We start from the raw sequence: 21,570 nt of genomic DNA on the forward strand, positions 1-21,570 counted from the left end.
AAGGGTACTGCTTAGTTTGGTTGGTCTGGCCAAATTAACTTATTTTAAATTTTCAGATTCGAGTTCTAAAATATACAACTAACAAAAAAGAAAGTCAAAGACATTGAGTTATTCATGAAGCTGCTATTAATAAAAATGGTCTCGAATTTCAAGGTCTCGATTAGTATAGACGACTCATGATAATAATATCTAAAGTTTCCTAGAATATATATTGACGATATAATTCAAATCTGTGTGTGTGTGTGTGTGTATTCCAGATTCCAGATGTTGATGTAGATATAGCCTTATTATTAATATCAAACACAGATCAAAACAGAGCTCGAGCTTTTTTCATGAAATTACAAAGCACATCATAACATATATAGATATATAGATATATATATATATCTCCTCGATCGCAGATCACAAACCAACCGACACAAAGCAGCAACACACAAACCCTTAATTAAGGCGCCGATTAAATTGAAGGCATAATAATTAAGTGATCAATAATCACTTAATTAGTTGTACTCAGGATGAGCCAAGAGGTAAGCCTCGATGGCCTTGAAGAGAGCATCGCCCTTGCCCTTACCGGTCTTGAGCTCCTCATCGCTGGGCGCTGCGTCGCCTTTCGTGATGTACTTCACACAGATCTTCACGACGGTTCCTCCGTTCGGACCCTCCACCAGCTTCGTGTTCACCGAGATCTTCTCCACCGTCTCCGGCAGATCGCCGGCTTCCACTATGCTGTAGTTGTATACATAGCTTGCTTCGTCCACTTCTTCCACTTTGTGCAACACATGGTGTGTCTTCCCTCCTGCATATATATATATGTGTGTGTGATCATGAGCGGAGAAGAGTGGATGAAGAATTAAAGAAGTTGATGATGAGGGTGGAATTAATATATATACCTTCAACTATGGTGAGCTTCTTGACGGTGCCAGGGCCGCCGGTGCCCTCGACGTTTTCGATGCTCTGGACGGGCTCAACGGCCTTAGGGATCAGCTCGTCGGAGTCCTTAGTGAAAGCTTTGTAAAGCTTAGCCGGAGGCAGCGTGGAGGTGTGCTCGTGCTCGTATGTGAAAACTCCCATGATTCTGATGAACTTGAAGACGAAGACGATGTAAAACGGGAATTAAGAAGCAATATAGAAGAAGAGGTGGATGGATAGGTGTGGTTCTTGATCTGAGGAGAAGCTGCTATTTATAGCCACACTTGCTCCTTATGAGTGTGCTTCATTAGCTGAAGTAAAGTGTTGCTGATTAATTGGATTTCTTTTGCCCTTCCTAATTTCACACAATTTAATATTCAAATAGGCGAAAATAGAAATCAAATATCGTTAAAAAGAATTTATATAAATTAAAGACTAATTATTGTTAAAATTTTAAATGAAAAAAAATTCAAATAAACTATTGTTAATTTAAAATGAGTTATTATTAAAACTTGAATAAATACTTATTAATAAAAGACTAACTTAAATTAATAAATATTTATTTAAATTTTGATAATAAATAATTATTAACTAATATAAATTTTTTTTGATGATCCTCAATTAATAATTTCCCTTCAAATAACTGTTGAGATAGGTATTGCATTTATTGTTGTCTGATTGTGCCGAGAATATAATTAATACTTTTAATAAGAGAATGCCTATGCATAAAAAAAATAAATAAATTAAGATTAATGAGAGTTAGGTCTAACAAAATAAATTAGTCTCTCATAATATAGCAAATCAAAATTTAAATTCTTACTGAGAAATATGCCCACATTTAATGCTCAACTGTACCTCACATAATATTGTCTCTAATATGAAGACATCTATGAGCAATAAAAAGATTAAATTAAGAGTTAGAATGCTAGATATTAAAAATAATAATTAATTTAGAAAACTATATTTATTTATGCTCAATAATACTTAAATTGAGATTACTAATTACTTGTATTGAAATTTTAGATGGTTATAAAAAAAAGAAGAATCACATGTAATAACCTTTTAAAAAATTATTCACACATAAAAATTAATACAAAATAAATTATTATTAAAATAAAAATATAATTTATTTTTTTTATATGAAACTCATTTAATCTTTATTTATAAACATATTTTTTTTTAGGAGATTGATTCTCTCTTTTTAAAAGATTATTTGCGGGGTCATCTCCTTCATTTTTAAATATTTAATTTGATGGCATTAAAGGATGACCTAATTTTAAAACTAAAGAATTAGTCAAAGAAGGCGGGTTTGAAAAAGCATGGCAGCTTCGAGAGGACGTTTCTCTGCTATCAATAATTCAATTAGATTTTTTCTTCTTCCTTATATTAAAAGTAAAAAATATATTCCTTCTATTCTCTTTATAAATTATTTTCACTAATTTTATTAATATTAATATAAAAAAATATAAAAAATAAAAAATATATAAAAATTTAAATATATTTTTATATAATGAATTCAAAAATAATATCATGTTATTTTTTTTATAAAAAATAATTTAAATTTTTTTTAAATATTACTTAAAAAATTATATCATAATTTAAAAATAAAAGTAAATAAATTTTTTAAAATATGTTTAATAAATGACCGAAGGAGTATACTTTAGCACATTTGTACTATTTTTTATAACATGAGTTGTATATTAAGAAAAAAAATATTAAAATAGGGTTTAGATGGATATATTTATATTTTCATTTTAAATCTAAAATTTCATATTTAAAAGTCATCTATTTAGTTTTTTTATTTGAGTAATACAAAAGTTTTTAAGTTCAAAGGCAAAGAAGAGAAGGAGATGAGAAATGAAAATGAGGCAGACTGACTAACATTTTAAATAATTAGGATGTATATAAAAATTAAAATAATAAAAAATGTTAATTTGTTAAAAAATATTTTATAATTAAATGGAGACGGAGCTAGTGTATTTATAAAAGAGGATTTATATTATTAATGTACTTAAGATCCTTGTGGCATATATATGGCTTTAAATTATAAATGATTAAAATTTATCAATTAAAGTTTATGTGAGTGATAAAGGTTTTTATCACTTAAATAAATGATTGGTATAATAATCTCAACTTTTGTATATAAAAAATTAGTTGAAAGTGACTTTTGCTCTCTGTATTTTATGAGAGATAATTTATACTATTGACAGAATATACTTCTTATTATGCTATCAACAAAAATAAATAAATACCTAAAATTTATTAATTCATGAATGACCCTGATGGATTCAGGCATTTGGCCATAATTCATTGTTCTTTAAATTTATTACCCTACTACGAAGGTGTTTTATATTATAGAGAGAGTGACCAATAATTTTTTTTTAAAATAGATAAATAATAAGTTAGTCCATGAAATATGATAATGCAGTTTTAAGATTAAAATTTTTAATGAAACGATCAAAAGACCCCTAATTTATATTTTCGACTCTCCCTCCCTCACCCATGACTTCATCTCTATCTTCTTCTCTTCTCCATCCCAATGTCGAAGTCCCAACAGAGTTTCATGCCCGGTAACAGAGTTTCTGCGGGGTAATCGAAGCTCTGCCATGTGATAGACGTGGAAGGCCCGCAAACTGCTCATTCGTCCCGAGTGGTTCTGGCATTGAATATGAGAAGTCGCTGAAAAGCGATGAAAATCAGATGAAAGCACGGAAATACTGGATTACGAGGAAGAAGAAGCAGAAGAAAGTAGCATAGAGGATGAGAGTAAATCAGCAATTAGGTAGATGGAGGACGACGAAAAGAATCTCATGGATTTGGGTTCTTCAGAGCTAGAAAGAAACCAACGTTTGGAGAATATCATAGCAAGGAGAAGAGCTTGGAGGTAGCTGACTGAGAAGAATCTAATAGACTTGGAAAGTACTCAAGTTCCCTCCAATGTTCCCACCAATTGTAACAAGACGCAATCCATTGGATCTCCTTGATGATTCATATGTCGATCCAGGGCTACCCCCGATTCCTGGATCAGCTCCATCTATTTTACATCCTATAGAAAGAATCCTCAAGAAGTAGAATCAGTATGCATCGGCCAGAACGACCCCTCAGAGTATCTATGGCAGAGCTTCGATTACCCCACAAATGCTCTGTCACCGGGCGTGAAACTCGATTGGGACTTCGACGCCGGAAATGGAGAAGCGAAGAAGACAGAGATGAAGTCAAGGAAGTGGGAGGTATAGTGAAAATTATAAATTAAGAATATTTTTATCATTTCATTAAAAATTTTAATGATACTTAAATTTTTTGTAACTTGTAATGTATTATTACAATTTATGAGATTAATTTATATTATTATTATTATTATTTATGTTAAAGATATTTAGTTATCATTTTTTTTATATTATTTCTACCATCCTAAATTATAAAGCATCTTTAAAGAAGTTTTTCTGTTCTACAATAAGACACTTTGAATAGATTAAAGTTTTATTAAATGCATCAATTTTAATATTATCTTTTCTCTTTATAATTAATTTTTATCATTTTTTTTAATATATTAAATAATGAATATTTTGAAAAGTTTATATTTTTGTTTTGAAAAAATAAAATTGTTAAGTATATTTATTGAGATTTATTGATACGTGAAATTTTGTTTAAAAGTATCTTATAATTTAAAAGGAAAGGATTATATTAGTGCCAACTCATCTTCTTTTTATGCTAACTGTAGATGAAATAATTTATATATAGCGACCCTTATAAATTCAACATCGTTATTAATAGTCTAATTAAGTTTTTTATTTTATTCTTTGTCCTTTTCCCAACTTTATTAATACATATAAAGTGAACGTGACAAGTGAAGTTAAATAACTTTAGCGCTGGACATTGAACTCTCGCAAATTTAATAATAATTAACCAGAACACGCGCGCGCGCCCCAGCCAATAACACACGTTCTAGTTCGTTTCCTGTCAATTAAGCAATATTGACTTTAAATATTAAAAGAAATAGAGTATAATTTTATCCTTTTGTAACTTTTTTATAAATGGGAGAGGGATTACATGCGTAAGCATGCTTTTAAAGAAGATATATTTAATAAAAATAAATTGGAATATTTTTTATAACATTAATCATTTAATTATCTCTCCTTAATTTGAATAAAATATTTGAAAGTTACTTATACATAAAATTGGAGGGAGTATATGTCTATATAAATTATATTATCGTTATGTCATCTAATCCCATGATGAATGAGTGAATTTTTTAGATTATTGGGCAGTCAAGTTTTCGTAGTGAAAAAACATAATCAAGTCAATTTTATATACTAAATAATACTTCCTTTGTTTGTTCTTATATATAAGAAGTTTTTTTAAAATTTTTTTATTTTTAAATATAAGAAATTGTTAGTATATTTTTAATAAATAGATTATTACATTTTTATTAAATTAAAAAAATAAATATTCTCATTAATTTACATTGAAAGAATAGCTTTATTTTTTATTTATAATAATTAGAGAAAAATTAAAATGTTATTATGATTCTAATTAAATAATTAACTTTTATTAATTTGTATAATTTGAATAAAAATATCTTATATATAAAAAATAGAAAAAGTAACTGATCCTCAGCCTTAAATTTGAAATTGTGGTTTAATTAGTCCATAAGTAACATCATTTCATTCACTTTACTTTACTTTACCTTCCCCCCCAAACAAGGCAATTGATATAAACTAATACACAACCAGCCAGCGTGACTTTTAATAGCAAGGATCATTATCGCTCAAACATGATGTTTCAAAGAGCTACTATTAATTAGAACCAACAATGCTCGGATATGACTAGGTCATATATATATATATACATATATAAATATAACTACATAAAAAAGAGGTAAACTAACGCACATAACCAACTAATTTATTTATATTTATATATACTTCGTCTGATGAATTGTTGTCACTTAATTGTAAGTTAATCAAATCAAACGGAATGCTGAGGCAAACTCTGTCGATTTGATAAATTATCGTAAGTATAAAATAATAAAGAAATTGGGGAATATATAATTAATATAACATAGAGCTAGGACGTGTGGACTTGTTCAAAATCGATGAAGACGATGATGTGGGAAATGTACAGAGAAGAAATTAAAGGGCAAGTGGACCTCAACGTCAAGATTGACACCTACCCACCTAAGCCTTTTGTTTTCATATCCACATGTCTTCAATTCTTCAACTTGTTGGCAAAAAAAAAAAAATCCTCAACTTGTTCTCTATGAAAAAGATAGTTTCTTCATTTTATTTCCTTACTTACCTCCACCCTCACCATTTATTAATTTTATTATTTTAAAAAAATTATTTAATAAAATAATTTAAATGGTGAGGATGGAGGAAGTGAAGGGAAGTGGAGGGAAAAAAATAAAGAGACTCATTTCTCATTCTCTATCACATTATATATCTCTATGTAAGTTGCTGTTTGGATATTTATATACTTCTTTTGTTTAAAAATATAAAATATTTTTTAAAGAGTTAAATGTTAAAAAATATAAACATTTTTAATCTTTTGAGGTGTAATCATTTTTTTTACCAAAAATATTTCTATTGATAATAACTTTATATTTATTATAGGATGTTTAATAAGGATAAATATAAAAACATAAAGTTAATTTTAAAGTAGGTAACTATTTTATTAAGAGGTGAAATTTGATTAAAAATAATCTACATTTTTTAATGGAAGGAATATAATATATTACCACTTTTTTTAGAATTCAGTAATAATTCCCACAGTGGAGGCTTAGAATAGTTTGAAGGAAAGGTGGAAACCACTACTCTAACGTTTTTTAGGATACCGGGTAATTATATATATATATATATATAAAGAATTCACATAAAGTTTATATATAACTTTCTTATTTTTATTCTTCAATTTTTTTCCAATTTCTTAATTTGTATCATAAAGTTTTACTTTAATTTTATTAGGTTTTTTTTTCAACATCACAAAATTGTGATGGCCGGACAGTCGGGATTATCTTAAATAATTATTTTTATAAACTTTGAATATTTAAAATTTCTATTCCCTTTTTTTTGTCCAGAGAAAATTGATACTCACGTTCATAAATTCAACGCATACAATTTATTGCACATTATTGATTTTTCTAAGATCGTTTGAAATTGAGAATTTCACTTTTCTAGTTATTCTATAAGGATAGTTGAAACTTGAAATCGACAAAACATCCATGATTATAGATATATATATATATATATATAGACACGTAGACATTTGTTTCCTTTGAGTATCAAAAAATATATATACGTTGACATAAAATACAATTTTTCCGCTGGCCACAAAACTTTTAATAATAACCTGATTTGAAGTTATTCTATGATTTTCGCTGCATATAGATAAAGACAAGGCGCTGAATTCATTGTAATTAAATTGACGACCAAACTAAGATTGATGCAACTAATTTCTTTTGTTTTTGTTTTTGTTTTTGGGTAAAAGCACAGAGTTCATTTTTTACCCCAGGAAAACGAGAAATATATTGCTAGCAAAGTAATAGAGTTCGACAGCTGAAACCAACCAAACAAAAGGAAAAAGCACACATAAACAGGAAAACAAAGATTAAGGGCTTGTTTGGTTTTTATTTTTTATTTTTAAAAACTGTTTTGTAATATAATTTTAAAATTTATTTTTTAAAACAAAATAAAATTAAAAACTGTTTGGTTATGTCAATTAAAAAAAATTTAAATTAAAAAAATACATTGATAGTGATGTTTATAAGCAGTTAATATTGATGATTAATAATAAAAATTAATTAAAGTAACCATAATTTTTAATAATAAAATGTATTATATTTTAAAAATAAAAAATAATTTAAAGTTGTTTCTATTTTTTTATTTTTGAAAAACTAAAATAATTTTTTAAAAAATTAAATAAAAAATAATTATTCAAACAAGTTTTTAAATATTTTATTTTCAAAAACTGAACAAACAGGCCCTAAGCGCCTGTTGGGTTTCTATTTTTATTTTTATTTTTAAAAGCTGTTTTATAATATAGTTTTTAAAATTATATTTCAAAACAAAATACCATAAAGATTTGTTTCGCTATCTTAATTTAAAAACAATTTTAGGATGAAAAAAATAAGTTGATAATGTATTATAAGTGATTAATGATGATGATTTATGATAAAAATTATGCAATGTGATTGTAATTTTTAATAATCAAATGTATTGTATTTTGATAGCCAAAAAAAAATGAAAACAACTTGATATTGTTTCTACTTTTTTTTTAAAAAATAATTTTAGAAATGATTTAATTGAGAACACTTATTCAAACAGATTTCTAATTTTTTTCTTTTAAAAAAAATTTAAAGACTGAAAATAAAATCTCCCTTCGTTCAAAAATATAATGCCTTTTTTGAAGAATTGTATATTTAAAAATATAAAAAAATTTTAATTTTTTAAGATGTAATCATTGTCTTTTTTTTTTTAAATGTGCTCCTATTGATGAATGCTTTTATATTTATTATAATATGTTTAATAGTGATAAATATGAAAAATAAGGTTAGTTTAAAAGTAGATAACTATTTTATTGAGGGGTGAGATTTAATTAAAATTATTTTACATTTTTAAACAGAGGAAGTAAGTCCTAAGTCCCTAAAATCCTTGCATCAACACAATCCGAAGCTAGGAAGAACACTGCTTGGAAAGGGGGTTGTAACACCCACTCGTTAAAGCACTTCTCTATAAAAACTGCACAAGCAATCCAGCCAGCAGCAACACTAGCAAGTCTTGGGACGCATAGGAAGCTGCAAGAGCTCATCGATCTTCCAAGATTAATGAAAGACTCCATCATCAGTGTATGCACTAATGGAAAGCAAAAAAACTCAGAGATGACATTAGAAATATTGTTGTTCAAACACCACGGAATGCCCTCAATAAATGCCACAACCTTACCCAAAAAAGGGGTTGACAGGATCAGAGAAATTGTCTGCACAAACCAGACTAATACCAATGTGATTAACCACAATAAAACCAATGCCAGCAGAGTGAGTCTTATGCTTATCAACACCATCAACACAAAAACAGTAAACCTTACCAGAAATTGTTCTACTATCAGAGGCTTGTTCATTAAGTCCAAGACATCTCTTGATACTAATTATTAGCCACCATGTAGGAAATCCAGTGAATCAAAACTTGGCGGATAAAAGCCACAGGTTCAACAATACAAGAATGAACTGAGAAAAAAAGATAAACAGGCAGAAATTCTATTCAAGCTGTATCCTCGGTTGCTAAAAATATGCTGCCTATTGCATTTACGTTTTTGGATATACATCCCGGTCCCAATCCAGTTCAAGAACAGAGGAGCCCTCAGAGAATGAAACAGAGGTTGGGCAAAGCCAAACATGAAAATGAAATTCCACTTACTTTCCAAAAGCAGAGTTCACTCCAATGGTTTTATAATTGGCAAAGTATCCTTTGTGTTTTGAATACAAAATAATGATAAAAGAAAATAGTTAGAATTAAGCAATAAATAAAAATAAAAATAAAAATACTTTTCTTTTCCATCCACCAACGTGAGTGGTAGGCCTGAAAGATTTTATGATATATATATATATATATATATATAAAATTAGCCCTCCATTTGGAAGTTTTCATACTTAATCTATTTTAATTTTCATATGGAAGTTTATGAATCTTCTGTATACATTAAAAAATAAAAAAGAAGGGAAATCCTTCTAACTCTTATAATTAGTGGTGTGGATATTGTATATTTTTATCAGTAGTGGCAAGCGCATACATTTTAATTAACGTGATAATCTTTGTTCATTAATTGTCTAATTATATGTCACTGTCTGTTATGAGTAGTAATTTAAGGTTTCACTGTCTGTTGTGAGTTGTTAAGGAGAAAAAGAATAGGCGAAGAATGTATTGGATCATATGTTGACACGTGAACTTGTACACAAGAAAAATCAACCAAAAAATAAAAGCCGCACTTTACGAAATATCAGCTCTCGTTATAACGACAGCATCAGAAAATTCCAAAACATAATCTTATTCCTTAAGAAATTGAAGGAAACATACACAAATTACCCCCTCAAAGATTTGATAGAAATTAAAACCTTAATAAGCTCATCAACATTTTATCAACTGTTTGGGGATCCCACAGACTTATTATTTGCAGCGTGTTACTAAAATTCAGGTTGATCATTGAACTGATCATAGTCAAACCATAGTAAAATTGACATGAACAAACATTTTGTAGAACCAGTGAAGATACTGCTGGTTCAATAATTATACCAGTTTCATGAACCAGATTGACTTGATTTTTGGTTCTATGCTTAAGAGCACTTGTTAATTAAGGTGTCGAATTATAGGCACCTCAATTTTATTATCTTGATATTAATGTCTGAGAATTCAGTTGTAAGAGGGATTGGCCAAGAGGTAAGCCTCAACGGCCTTGAAGAGTCCATCTCCCTTCTGCTTCCCAATCTTGAGCTCTTCTTCGCTGGGCTTCACGTCTCCCTTTGTCACGTAATTAACCGTCACCTTAACGACGGAGCCACCGTTAGGAGCTGCTGCCAACTTGGTCTCAACGGCGATCTTGTCCAATGTCTCAGGGAAAGTGTCGCTCTCCACTAAGGTATAGTTGTATACGAAGTTGTCTTTGTCCACCGCTTCCACCTTGTGCTTTGCGTAGTGCAACTGTCCTCCTGCATACATAGACGCAACGTTACTAATATGTCAGTAAACTCTATTAGAGCCAAAGATTGATAGACTGATTCAAATTGATTAAAGAAATGGACCTTCGAGGTAATTGATCTTCTTGATGGTTCCAGGGCCACCGGTTCCTTCGAGGATGTCGACGCTCTGGACGGCGTCGACAACTTTAGGGATGAGGTTGTCACCATCAAAGACGAGAGCCTTGTAGAGCGTGGCAGGGGCAACAGCGGAGATGTTCTCTTCGGAGAAAGTAAAAACACCCATGATACTGATATCAAATCTTTATACTTTGAGGTTTAGAAGAAGACTAAGGTGTGGATGTAGCTTGATTTTGCTTAGCTAGTAGTGAACGATAATGTTGATATATGGCACAAGATATGGTGCGCTTTATAGGCACCAGCAAGCTGAGGTGGTTAGATGTTGTGTGTGTGGGTGAGGGTGTTTACTAGATTAGTCGTATTTCTGAGTTGTAGCTTTTAGACTTGAACGGAGAAGAGTAGAGTTCATGTAATTAAAGCGGTCAGAAATTGCGGATTTTGGTTTTCTGAATTCTAGAAGGCGTCTGACTTCCATCACATGGTCAGATTTATTGAACGGCGACCATTACTGACATTAATGATCCATCTCCTTAATTATGTTGTCTTTGATTGGGTGGGTGCTGACCACTATGGTGTCATCTGGAGTCTGGCATATTTTATTAATTTTTTTTAATAAATTGGCGATTGAAAAATTATCTTTATTTTAGGCTTAGATTTTTTATTTATTAAAATAACAATTTATTAAAAATTTGGTGCTCCCCAACTTAAACTTTCATTAATGAGCACCAAATTTGTAATGTTTAGATCAGATCAAATCTGGTTGGTCCAGATTTAGTCTCAATTTATTTTTATACTTTTAATAAATTTTTATTTTAATAAGTACAGATTCTAAAATAAAAATAATTAATATTTTTATATAAAAATACTTTTTTTTACAAAAGTTTAATTGAAAATTTTAAATTAAGACAGGTCAAATCAGACCATTCCAATTTCGTCGTCATTATTACGATGAGCACCGAAATCCAAGCTGATACTAATCAAGTTATTTTCATTAATCCTTATCATTAGCAAAGTTAAAAATAACAATAGTATATGCCTAATTAAATTAAGAAAAAACTTAGTATTAACTTTATATATTTAAGGTATTTATTTTTAATTAAATCAAGACATAAATTTTTTTTAAAAGATTATTTATTCCACAAGAAACTCTTGTTATTAATATTATAAAAATATTACAATTTACTTATTTTAATTTGAATAATTAAAAATATATTAAATATATGAAATTAAGTAGGTAAATTTTATTTGTTAATTAATATCCCTGTACTGGGCGGAGTTTCGGTATCGTGGTATAGGCGCACGTATAGTTCAAATCAATGAACAGATTTTGCATTCTACAACTCTAAAAGAAATATATAAAGATCAGGGAAGAGACCTACATTTGTTTTCTATATAGCCGTCTAGTATCTGATAATATCGAGTTAAATTTGGTATTGTTTGATCTTATTAGAAACAATCCTTTATTAAAGAATATATTATTTCCAATTTATATCTAACTCTACTTTTAGTTGTGATCAAATAGAAGACTTTTATATATTATTTTCATGAATTGCATACCCGTTTTACACGTCTAGAGTAGCGTCTAGGTATGCACGTATCTTCCAGATGTTTCAGATATAATTTCAATTCAATGGTGAAGATCTTTTAAAATTAGAATCATATTTTAAAAACTATATTTATTTTGCATTATAATATTTCTCGTAAATCAAAGAATATATAAAATGATAGAAAGTGTCATAAAATATAGACTGTCAAGAGCAGACGAATTAGACTATCATATGCAAATTCCTAAACATGTGCACCGGATTTCACTATATAAATAAATTCGCGTACACTCAAACCCATTCTCCTTTTGTACTATTCTCTGTAGACCAAAATTTAGAGTATTAATAATTAATTTATAATTTTTAAAAAATATTAATTAAAATTTTAATTTCTTAAAAAAATTGTATCTTTTCAATTTTACTCTCAATTAAATATCTTATATAAGTACTTTGATAATGATAATTAAAATTTTAATGTATCATTGCTTTAAAAAGTGATGAATGAATTAGAGGTATAATTTAAATTATAATTATAAAAATTATATAATGTCTTATATTTTAAATCAAGCAAAACTTTTAAAAAAAGTCCGAATTACATATTTAATTAATAAAATAAGAAATTGACATGTTATAAAAGGATTGCATTATTTATTTGACCATTTTGGTCAACAAGGATGGGCAGATATTGGCAAAACAATAGTCGGATTGCTTTTTTCCCTTTCACATGACTTATTGATGTGAGTTATTTCCTCTCCTTTATAGTAAATGCACGACATATTTCAGTAATTGATTATTAATTATTTTTTACCAAAAGAAAGGTAATTCTTCATTAATTATACAAACACCTAATGTAGAGATGAATCTCCTAATTAGTTAGTGAGAGAAACAGTTGACTATAACCTGTTTGATCATAAGATACTCCGCAAAATTGTCAAGTAAATACAGGATTATTTACACATTATAAGTGTTATGTATTAATAATTATATTTTTAATGAGAAATATTTCCCCAGTGTATGGCGTTTCAGTAGGTAAGCTAAAAGATTGTCATAAATTTTATATTTTTATAAAAATTGAATATTCACCTCCCGTTTCTTTTATTCTCTTCTAAAGTACGTTATTGTCCTCGCTCTAAGGGTCGATAAATGTGGTTCGAGATATGACTCAAGACTCAAGAGAAGAATTAGTCAATTCCTTCATCCTCTATTTTCCCCTCCTCCTAGTTGAAATGTAATTCTAGTACAGGTTATCAAAAAAAAAAAAAAAAAGAACTAGTCAATTCCACGGAGTCATTTCTATGTGGACCATGGAGAGCTAACTAGTGCTCAAAAAAAAATCCACACCTACAATCTTTTACCGTCGGATCTAATCCGATTTTTTTTTAAAATTTTTTATTAAAAATAAAGTTACATTTTTATATGGAAAAAAATTATTTATAAAAAATAAAGTTGCATTTTTTATTTGGATCATAAAAATTAAAACAATATATTAATTATTTATACAATTTCATTTTATTCTAAACACTATTATTTGTTGTAACATTATCAGATCAATATTTACTTAATATTTATCTTCTATTATAATTTTACTCCATGTTTAGTTAGGAGATGAGGGAGAGAGAAGATTTTAAAGAACTTGACTTTAAAAAATAAAAAGTAGGGTGTAAAAATAATTAATTTTACTTATCCTTTTGTTTCATAATTTATTCATATTAAAAATTGAAAAAATTATGTATGGGTCCTGTGGAGCAGATTTATTTATAATAAGTCTCGCAAAATTCAAAAACTATAACTAAGTCCCATGAAACCTAAGTATAATTTGAAATTAAATTGTAAAAATAATAATACCCTTATTAAACATATATTATATCAATCAAATAATTAATTTTTAACTATGTTATCATCAATTTATAACTATAATTTTAATTTTTTTAACTATAATTTCACGTATTTAATAGTTAAACTGTCATGTGTTACTAACAAAATTTAACATTAATTATTTACAATTACTTCATTAATAATTTACAAATATAACTTTAATTTTATATAACCATAACTTTACATATTTAATAGTTAAACTGATCGATTTAATTATTGGATGCATGAAGTTATAATTGTAAAAAATTAAAATTATAATTGTATTACTGATGAAACAATTACAAATTATTTGACTGATGTAATGTATATATGTTTGATATGGGCATTATTTTCTTTTTATCTTTTTAAATTACATTCAAGCCTCAAGAGATCTAGTTATGGTTTCTAAATTTTATGAGACCTATTTGAAAATAAACATGCTCTGTTGGACCTATATATAATTTTTCCTTAAAAATTTTCAACTCCACTTATCCTATTTTTTTTAATGGTCCAATTTATTAAAATCTTACCTCTTCTATATATTATCCTCTAAAATTAAATTCTAGGTAATATATATTGATAAACTGGACTTATTGTTTGAATTCAAAATTAACCCTTGGCAGCATTTTTTTCATGCATCAAGACCTACTTCATTTGGACCACAATAGATATGTCACTTGCTAATTAATTGATAATTTATAAAAAAAATAATTGAAATCTTAATTTTTTAAAAAATATCCATATCTTTCCATTATACCTTTTTAAGAGTTCCTAAAAATACATACATGGGTTTTAAATATGAAGCAATTAAAGACAATGAATAAAAAAACAAAGGTATAAATGAAAATATATAAAATTTATCTAATGCCCTATATTCTGAATCAAGAAATGTTCTAAAAAATAACTTATATTTCAATTTAGAAAGAGCATAAGTAATAAGAAATAAGATCATTGACATGTTTTGGCCGTAGTAAGTCTTTAAAACCCAACTCACCTATATTTTTTTGTTGTGAAAAAAACACCAAAGAAAAAAGAAATATACTCATCAGTATGTAAACTCATGACTTTTGAGGTTATTTTTTTCACATAGAACTTTAGGTGCTAGAACTTGAAATTATCATTAAGTAATGTTTAATTTGAACTCACTACACTTATTTAGATTTATTTGAGTTGTTAGGTAGAAACGTAGGCGTAAATTTATAATTAGATCTCTCAAAGACACACCAAAGCAGCTCTCCCTCAAAATTCCAAAAAAAAAAAAAAACATTTTGTATTTCGGAAGAAAAAAGGACCACAAAGGATATATCAATTTGCAGCCATTACAAAAGACGCACACAAGGACCATAAGAAAAAGAAACCTAATGAATTGACGACAAACTCATAAACTTCCTTAAATGGAACCTCTTATTAGTGAAGGAGGAATTAATAGATATTATATATAGGGATTATCATATTATTCCTATCTAATAATATTCAGTTGTAAGAGGGATTGGCCAAGAGGTAAGCCTCAATGGCCTTGAACAGTCCATCTCCCTTCTGCTTCCCAATCTTGAGTTCTTCTTCGCTCGGCTTTGCATCTCCCTTTGTCACGTAATTAACGGTCACCCTAACGACGGAGCCACCATTAGGAGCGACCGCCAACTTGGTCTCAACGGCGATCTTATCCAATGTCTCAGGGAAAGTGTCGCTCTCCACTAAGGTGTAATTGTATACGAAGTTGTCCTTGTCCACCGCTTCCACCTTGTGCTTGGCGTAGTGCAATTGTTCTCCTGCATACATAGATACAATGTTATTAATATCTCAATAAACTCCCTTAAAGCCAAAGATTGATAGATAGATTCAAGCTGATTAAAGAAATGGACCTTCGAGATAGTTGATCTTCTTGATGGTTCCGGGGCCACCGGTTCCTTCGAGGATGTCGATGCTCTGAACGGCATCGACAACCTTAGGGATGAGGTTGTCTCCATCGAAGACGAGAGCCTTGTAGAGTGTGGCAGGAGCAACGGGGGAGATATTCTCTTCGGAGAAAGTGAAAACGCCCATGATGAGGATTTGATCTTGAGAAGGTGAAGACGATCGATGACAACGGACAATGGATCCGGAGGAGGTTGTTAGCTAGATTTTGCTTTAGCTAGTAAAGGGATGGTTCATGAGACGGGATATGGTACATATTTATAGTAACTAGGTAGCCGAATTAAACCGGTGAAAGTTTGATTAGTTGGGGTTGGCTGGGTTAGTCTTCAACTCTTCATTATACACAAACAGTGAATTGTTTTCCAAGTTGTCGACAACGACACAGATTTGTCAGAGATGGCGGATTTGGGTTCGGAGAGATTTATCTAGAAGGCGGGCTGCGTATAGTGGTCTTGATTGGTCTCACACCACACATGGTCCACCCTCACCGTTTAATTTCCCATAGAATTATTTATTGGGCCATCAAGAACTCAACCTGTTCGGCCCCTCATCTTAAGATAATAAATGTGACAGCTTTGTTAATTCCGACGATCACATGCCCACTTTTTTGTGTTTCCTTTTTTTTTTTTTTCCAGATATATTTTTTAGGCTTAAGTGTGCTTATCCAGAACATGGGGTCTGATTCAGAATTGGATATTGAGTATTATAAATCCATTCATTCAACAACAAGTGTCTTAATTACAATTACAATTACAATTACAATTATTATTACATTTTATCAATATTTAAAAATTCTATCAGGATACGTTTTTTTCTTTTTAAAATTTAGAACAATCGACCACACGATTAGATCATTCCTTACGCTACATACACCATCCCCTCCAAAAATTCAAAAGAACTACTGATCTAATTTGCGATTTGATCCAATGTGAGAGGTGAGATTTAGTACTTTTGAGTATCATATAATAAAATCTATGACAACTATTTCATTAAATTGACAGTTGCTAACTTGCTATCATGCCAGTGCCACATGAGATATTTATTAAATAAGTGAATTTATGTCATTTATTGTATCTAAATCCGGATCAATAATACCAAATTTTGTACAATTATCGCAAAGTAATAATAATAAATGTTTTTTTGGTCAAAGAATAATAATAAATATTACCCCTTCCTTTGTTGGCAATTTTAACTTGTTTCTAAATATAACATTCCTTTTGCCATTATTCACCTCATTTATTATTTTTAACAAAAATGCCCCTATTAATTACTCCACCTTTATTAACTTGAATAATCTCACATTAAAGATGTTTTTAGTAAAATGGAGTCAATTATTGACACATGTGCCGCTTTTAGCTAAATTAATCAACCACTTTTTTGCCAACAATTAATCAACTTTCTTAATCTTCGTATAGTGATTTAAAGGTACCCATTAAAAAAAACAAAGAAATGAATTGTATTGAACACGTTAGAATTTAGTTAAATTTGAGAAAACTATAATTTATTTCAATTCTTAAAATAATTTTTTCTCCGTAACTTCTAGAGCCAGTAATTTGGGTTAACAAAAAAAAAGTTGGGCTTAGTAAAATGATGTTTTTAAATATTGGGACTGGCCCGAATATAATGAGATTACATTTTTAAAATATATTATATATATTAAATATTAATTATTTTTTAAGTTTTAGCCTTTTAGGTCATTTTATATTAAGATACCATATATTAGAGTATATTATTATAGGTGTTTATTAAAAAATTAAAAATATTTATGTTGTCATATTTTTATAATTTTTAATTTATAAAATATCTTAAAATAATATTTAAAATATATTTTAATAATAATTTTTAAATTTTGATACCCACATAATTTTCTTAAAAAAAATGTTTAAATCTTTTACATCATTTAATTATCCTAAAAAATATAGATTTTATATTTTTTTATAAAATAAAAATAATTAAATTTAAATAAAAATTAAATTAAAAGTTGATAATTCGGATGGGCTTGAATAAGCCCGAAGCCTAAAGAGATTCGGGCTAGTTTTGGTTATTCAAAATTTTTTTATAAATTTATATTTATTTAAATCAATTTAAATTGAGCTCAACTCAAATATATTCTATTCATCTAAATTATTGGGTTTAATAACTTCTTTATATCCTATTGCTTCCTCCCACGTGCATTTGATGACAAAATATTAAATTTGTGAGTTGATGTGGTTCACACCATTGGCAGTAATATTTATTTATTTATTTTGTACGTGTTATTTTATTAAAAAATTATTTAATATATTATCAGCCGTTAAATGCCAGCATTTTTTTATAAAAAAAATTTGAATTTAGATTCATCATGAAATTTTAATATAAAATATATAAGAAAAATGAAGAAACTGATAAATTTGGTGGCGTTTATTTAAAAAAAGGGGGGGGGGGGGCCACCATGAAGGACAAAAGTTATCAAAGAATAAACACCATCTTCGCCTTAAGAAAAGTATCGCTTTACTTTCAACAGCGATACTACTATTAGCCCTTCAAATGCTTTATCTTGAGTAAAAACACTTCTGTTAAAAAAAAATAAAAAACTATAATTATTTTTTCTTTTGATTTTTTACTGGTATCCTTCTATTAGATATAATCTTGTTCGGGTCATGATTGGGTATTAAATGTGAGCACCTTTTTTAATAAAAATTTAAACCCTAATTTATCATGTTATGAAAGGCTAGTCTCCTTCACTAGACTCAATTCTTATTGATAAAACTATAACTTATTTTTGACATTATGTATCCAGCATGAAAATATATTTTTTGTGTATGATACAAAATTAGAGATAATTAACGACTTATGATCATAAGTTTTATATTTTATATTAATATATTGATATTAATATATGTTCAATCTAAAGGTGTTTTTATTGAAATTCCACTTTTCTTTTCTTCTCTTTTACATTACGTCATGATCCTGTTCTAAGGGATCAATTATTAATTGCACGTCGCTTATATATACGGATTATGGAGAGCCAACTATATTGTTCAAGAGTGTTGCAAAGACATAGTCCTTCCATTTACAAATTACAAAACAAAGTTGGAATCTATTATTATTCTAAGATATAAAAAAATTTAAAAAAAATTATTAATGATAACTTTTCAATATTACCCTTTAAATAAAAAAAGAATTGAAATAATATTATAACATAATGATTAAGTATGTAAAGATTTTTTTTTAAGTTTAAAATTTTGTTTTGAAAAAGTAAGTTTATAACGTGTCATTATTATATTTTATTGATATACTTAATTTTTTTAATTTTGTTTTATAATTTGGAACAAAGAGAGTCTTTATATATAAGATATTTTTAATTGAATCATGCAAATTTGCGTAATAAAGGTTAGTTATATATTTAAAAGTACAGTAATATTTCAGTTATACTCCTAATTATTATAAATAAAAAATGAATACCTTTTTTAAAGTAAATTAATAAGTAATTATATTTTTTTTCTAATGTAATAAGGGTATAATGGTTTATTTATTAAAAAAATATGTTAATAATTTCTTATATTTAAGAGAAAAAAAAGATTATAAAAATCCTCTTTTATATGTATATATAGAGGGACGGAAGGAGTACATTCATTGGAATCCACCAATTATTTTTTAATCCACAATTATTCTAGCTATATTGTTCAACGAATTGATAAAATCGAATATATATAGATTCAATATAATCAACTACGTATCATATTAGTGCTCTCCTGTGGGGTTGGGGTGTATTTTTTTTATCCGTATTGACAGCAAATAGAATATGAAATTGTCGTTTTGTAACGTTTAGTTTTAATTAATTAAATCACTATATATATTATCATGTACGCAGACATGTTAATTAGATCCCATCAGACATCAGAGTCTATGCATAAATTAAAAAAAAAAAAAAACAAGCTGTTTACCCCAAAAAAAATATAAAAAAAAACATCAAATATCGTCAAATGAAATACTTGTGTGCCAAAAATCCGAAACATTTATAATTCAGAAGAAAAAGGACGAGAAAGGACAAATCAATTTGCAGCCAATACAAAAGACGCACATATGGTGGAAACCAAATTAATTAGCCATAAAGTTACATAAACTTCATTAATTAATGGAAGATCATATTAGTGATCAAGGCTAAGATATATATATATATATATATATATATATATGGACCACCATATTATAATCTATCATGGTTTGACACCAGCTCCTTCAGTTGTAAGAGGGATTGGCCAACACATAAGCCTCCACAGCCTTGAAAAGTCCATCTCCCTTCTGCTTCCCAATCTTGAGCTCTTCTTCGCTAGGCTTGGCATCTCCCTTTGTCACGTAATTAACGGTCACCTTAACGACGGATCCGCCATTAGGGGCAGCCGTCAACTTGGTCTCAACGACGATCTTGTCCAATGTCTCAGGGAAAGTGTCGCTCTCTACCAAGGTATAATTGTATACGAAGTTGTCCTTGTCCACGGCTTCTACCTTGTGCTTCGCATAGTGCAATTGTCCTCCTGCATACATAGATACCACGTTAATCCTCTGAAATCTCTCAATGCTAAAGATTCATAGACAGATTATATTTAAACTGATTAAAGAAATGGACCTTCGAGGTAGTTGATCTTCTTGATGGTTCCAGGGGCACCGGTTCCTTCGAGAATCTCGACACTCTGGACGGCGTCAACAACCTTGGGGATGAGATTGTCGCCGTCAAAGACCAGAGCCTTGTAAAGCGTGGCAGGGGCAACGGCGGAGATGTTCTCTTCGGAGAAAGTGAAAACGCCCATGATGAGTATTTAATGTTGAGAAGTGAGGACGATGACAATGGACAGTGGAGGAGAAGGTACGGAGTAGCTAGATGTCGATTATGCTTAGCTAGCAGTGATATGGTTCATGAGACGATGTATGGCACGTATTTATAAGGACTGGATAACTGAGGTTAGGTGATGAAGTTTCACAAATTAAGGTTGTTGTGTTTGTTTTCATCGACATACTTTTTGTGTTTTCAACTTTGTTGACGAAGAGGGAGATTTGTCAGAAATGGCGGATTTGGGTTTTCCGAGGTTAATCTAGAAGGCGTGCTGCGTAGGAGAGTCTTGGTCTCACAACACATGGTCGGCCTGCTTCATCGTTTAAATTCCGATGGTAATGGAATCATTTATCGAGCCATCAACAACCTAAGATGTTCAAAGTCTTTTTAATAATAAATGTGACAGTTACTTTTAATAAAAAGATTCTTATATACTAGTACATAATAAAAAATAAAAAAAAATGTGACAGCATTATTAAGCCTCTAATAACTCATTTTAAAAATTTTTGTCAGGATTTAACTATCATAAATTCCCTCAATTTGGACTTGTCATTGGTGTCACTGAAATAAATAAACATTCATTAATCATGAATCATACAATACTTGTGAAATTATTACAAGAAACGACCGCACACGATGATAAATACAAGCAAAACATAAAAACAATGAAAATTAATCATGGAAATACCATCACCACATTGAAGGTGCAGAAAGTCACAATTGCAGAATGC

At 28.9% G+C, this 21,570-nt stretch overlaps 4 protein-coding genes across 5 annotated transcripts; all 4 read right to left on the reverse strand.

Moving 5' to 3' along the window:
* Positions 1–267: 267 nt before the first annotated feature.
* On the reverse strand, positions 268–1,159 carry LOC129296256 (class 10 plant pathogenesis-related protein 2A-like). The gene is made up of 2 exons (XM_054934845.1): positions 891–1,159; positions 268–796 (listed from the first exon to the last, which is right to left on the reverse strand). The coding sequence occupies exons 1-2, from the start codon at positions 1,069–1,071 to the stop codon at positions 501–503; spliced, it is 477 nt and encodes a 158-aa protein (XP_054790820.1). The 5' UTR covers positions 1,072–1,159; the 3' UTR covers positions 268–500.
* Positions 1,160–8,512: 7,353 nt separating this feature from the next.
* LOC129296259 (uncharacterized) lies at positions 8,513–9,356 on the reverse strand. 2 transcript variants are annotated; one of them, XM_054934848.1, is made up of 2 exons: positions 8,992–9,356; positions 8,513–8,883 (listed from the first exon to the last, which is right to left on the reverse strand). In XM_054934848.1, the coding sequence occupies exons 1-2, from the start codon at positions 9,022–9,024 to the stop codon at positions 8,542–8,544; spliced, it is 375 nt and encodes a 124-aa protein (XP_054790823.1). In that variant the 5' UTR covers positions 9,025–9,356; the 3' UTR covers positions 8,513–8,541. The 2 variants fall into 2 exon arrangements, with proteins under 2 accessions (XP_054790823.1, XP_054790822.1); XM_054934847.1 differs by having other exon boundaries at positions 8,513–8,759; positions 8,850–9,356.
* Positions 9,357–10,151: 795 nt separating this feature from the next.
* LOC129296257 (class-10 pathogenesis-related protein 1-like) lies at positions 10,152–10,975 on the reverse strand. Its single transcript, XM_054934846.1, has 2 exons — positions 10,700–10,975; positions 10,152–10,606 (listed from the first exon to the last, which is right to left on the reverse strand). The coding sequence occupies exons 1-2, from the start codon at positions 10,878–10,880 to the stop codon at positions 10,311–10,313; spliced, it is 477 nt and encodes a 158-aa protein (XP_054790821.1). The 5' UTR covers positions 10,881–10,975; the 3' UTR covers positions 10,152–10,310.
* Positions 10,976–15,329: 4,354 nt separating this feature from the next.
* Positions 15,330–20,923, reverse strand: LOC129296253 (class-10 pathogenesis-related protein 1-like). Its single transcript, XM_054934843.1, has 3 exons — positions 20,636–20,923; positions 20,269–20,543; positions 15,330–15,858 (listed from the first exon to the last, which is right to left on the reverse strand). Exons 1-3 carry the CDS (start codon positions 20,814–20,816, stop codon positions 15,586–15,588), a joined length of 729 nt encoding a protein of 242 aa, XP_054790818.1. The 5' UTR covers positions 20,817–20,923; the 3' UTR covers positions 15,330–15,585.
* Between the last annotated feature and the right edge of the window lie 647 nt (positions 20,924–21,570).

The sequence above is a fragment of the Prosopis cineraria genome, unplaced genomic scaffold, assembly GCF_029017545.1.
Source record: "Prosopis cineraria cultivar Desert tree isolate PC_DT_omini unplaced genomic scaffold, ASM2901754v1 PC290, whole genome shotgun sequence".
NCBI classification, from domain to species: Eukaryota; Viridiplantae; Streptophyta; class Magnoliopsida; order Fabales; family Fabaceae; genus Prosopis; species Prosopis cineraria.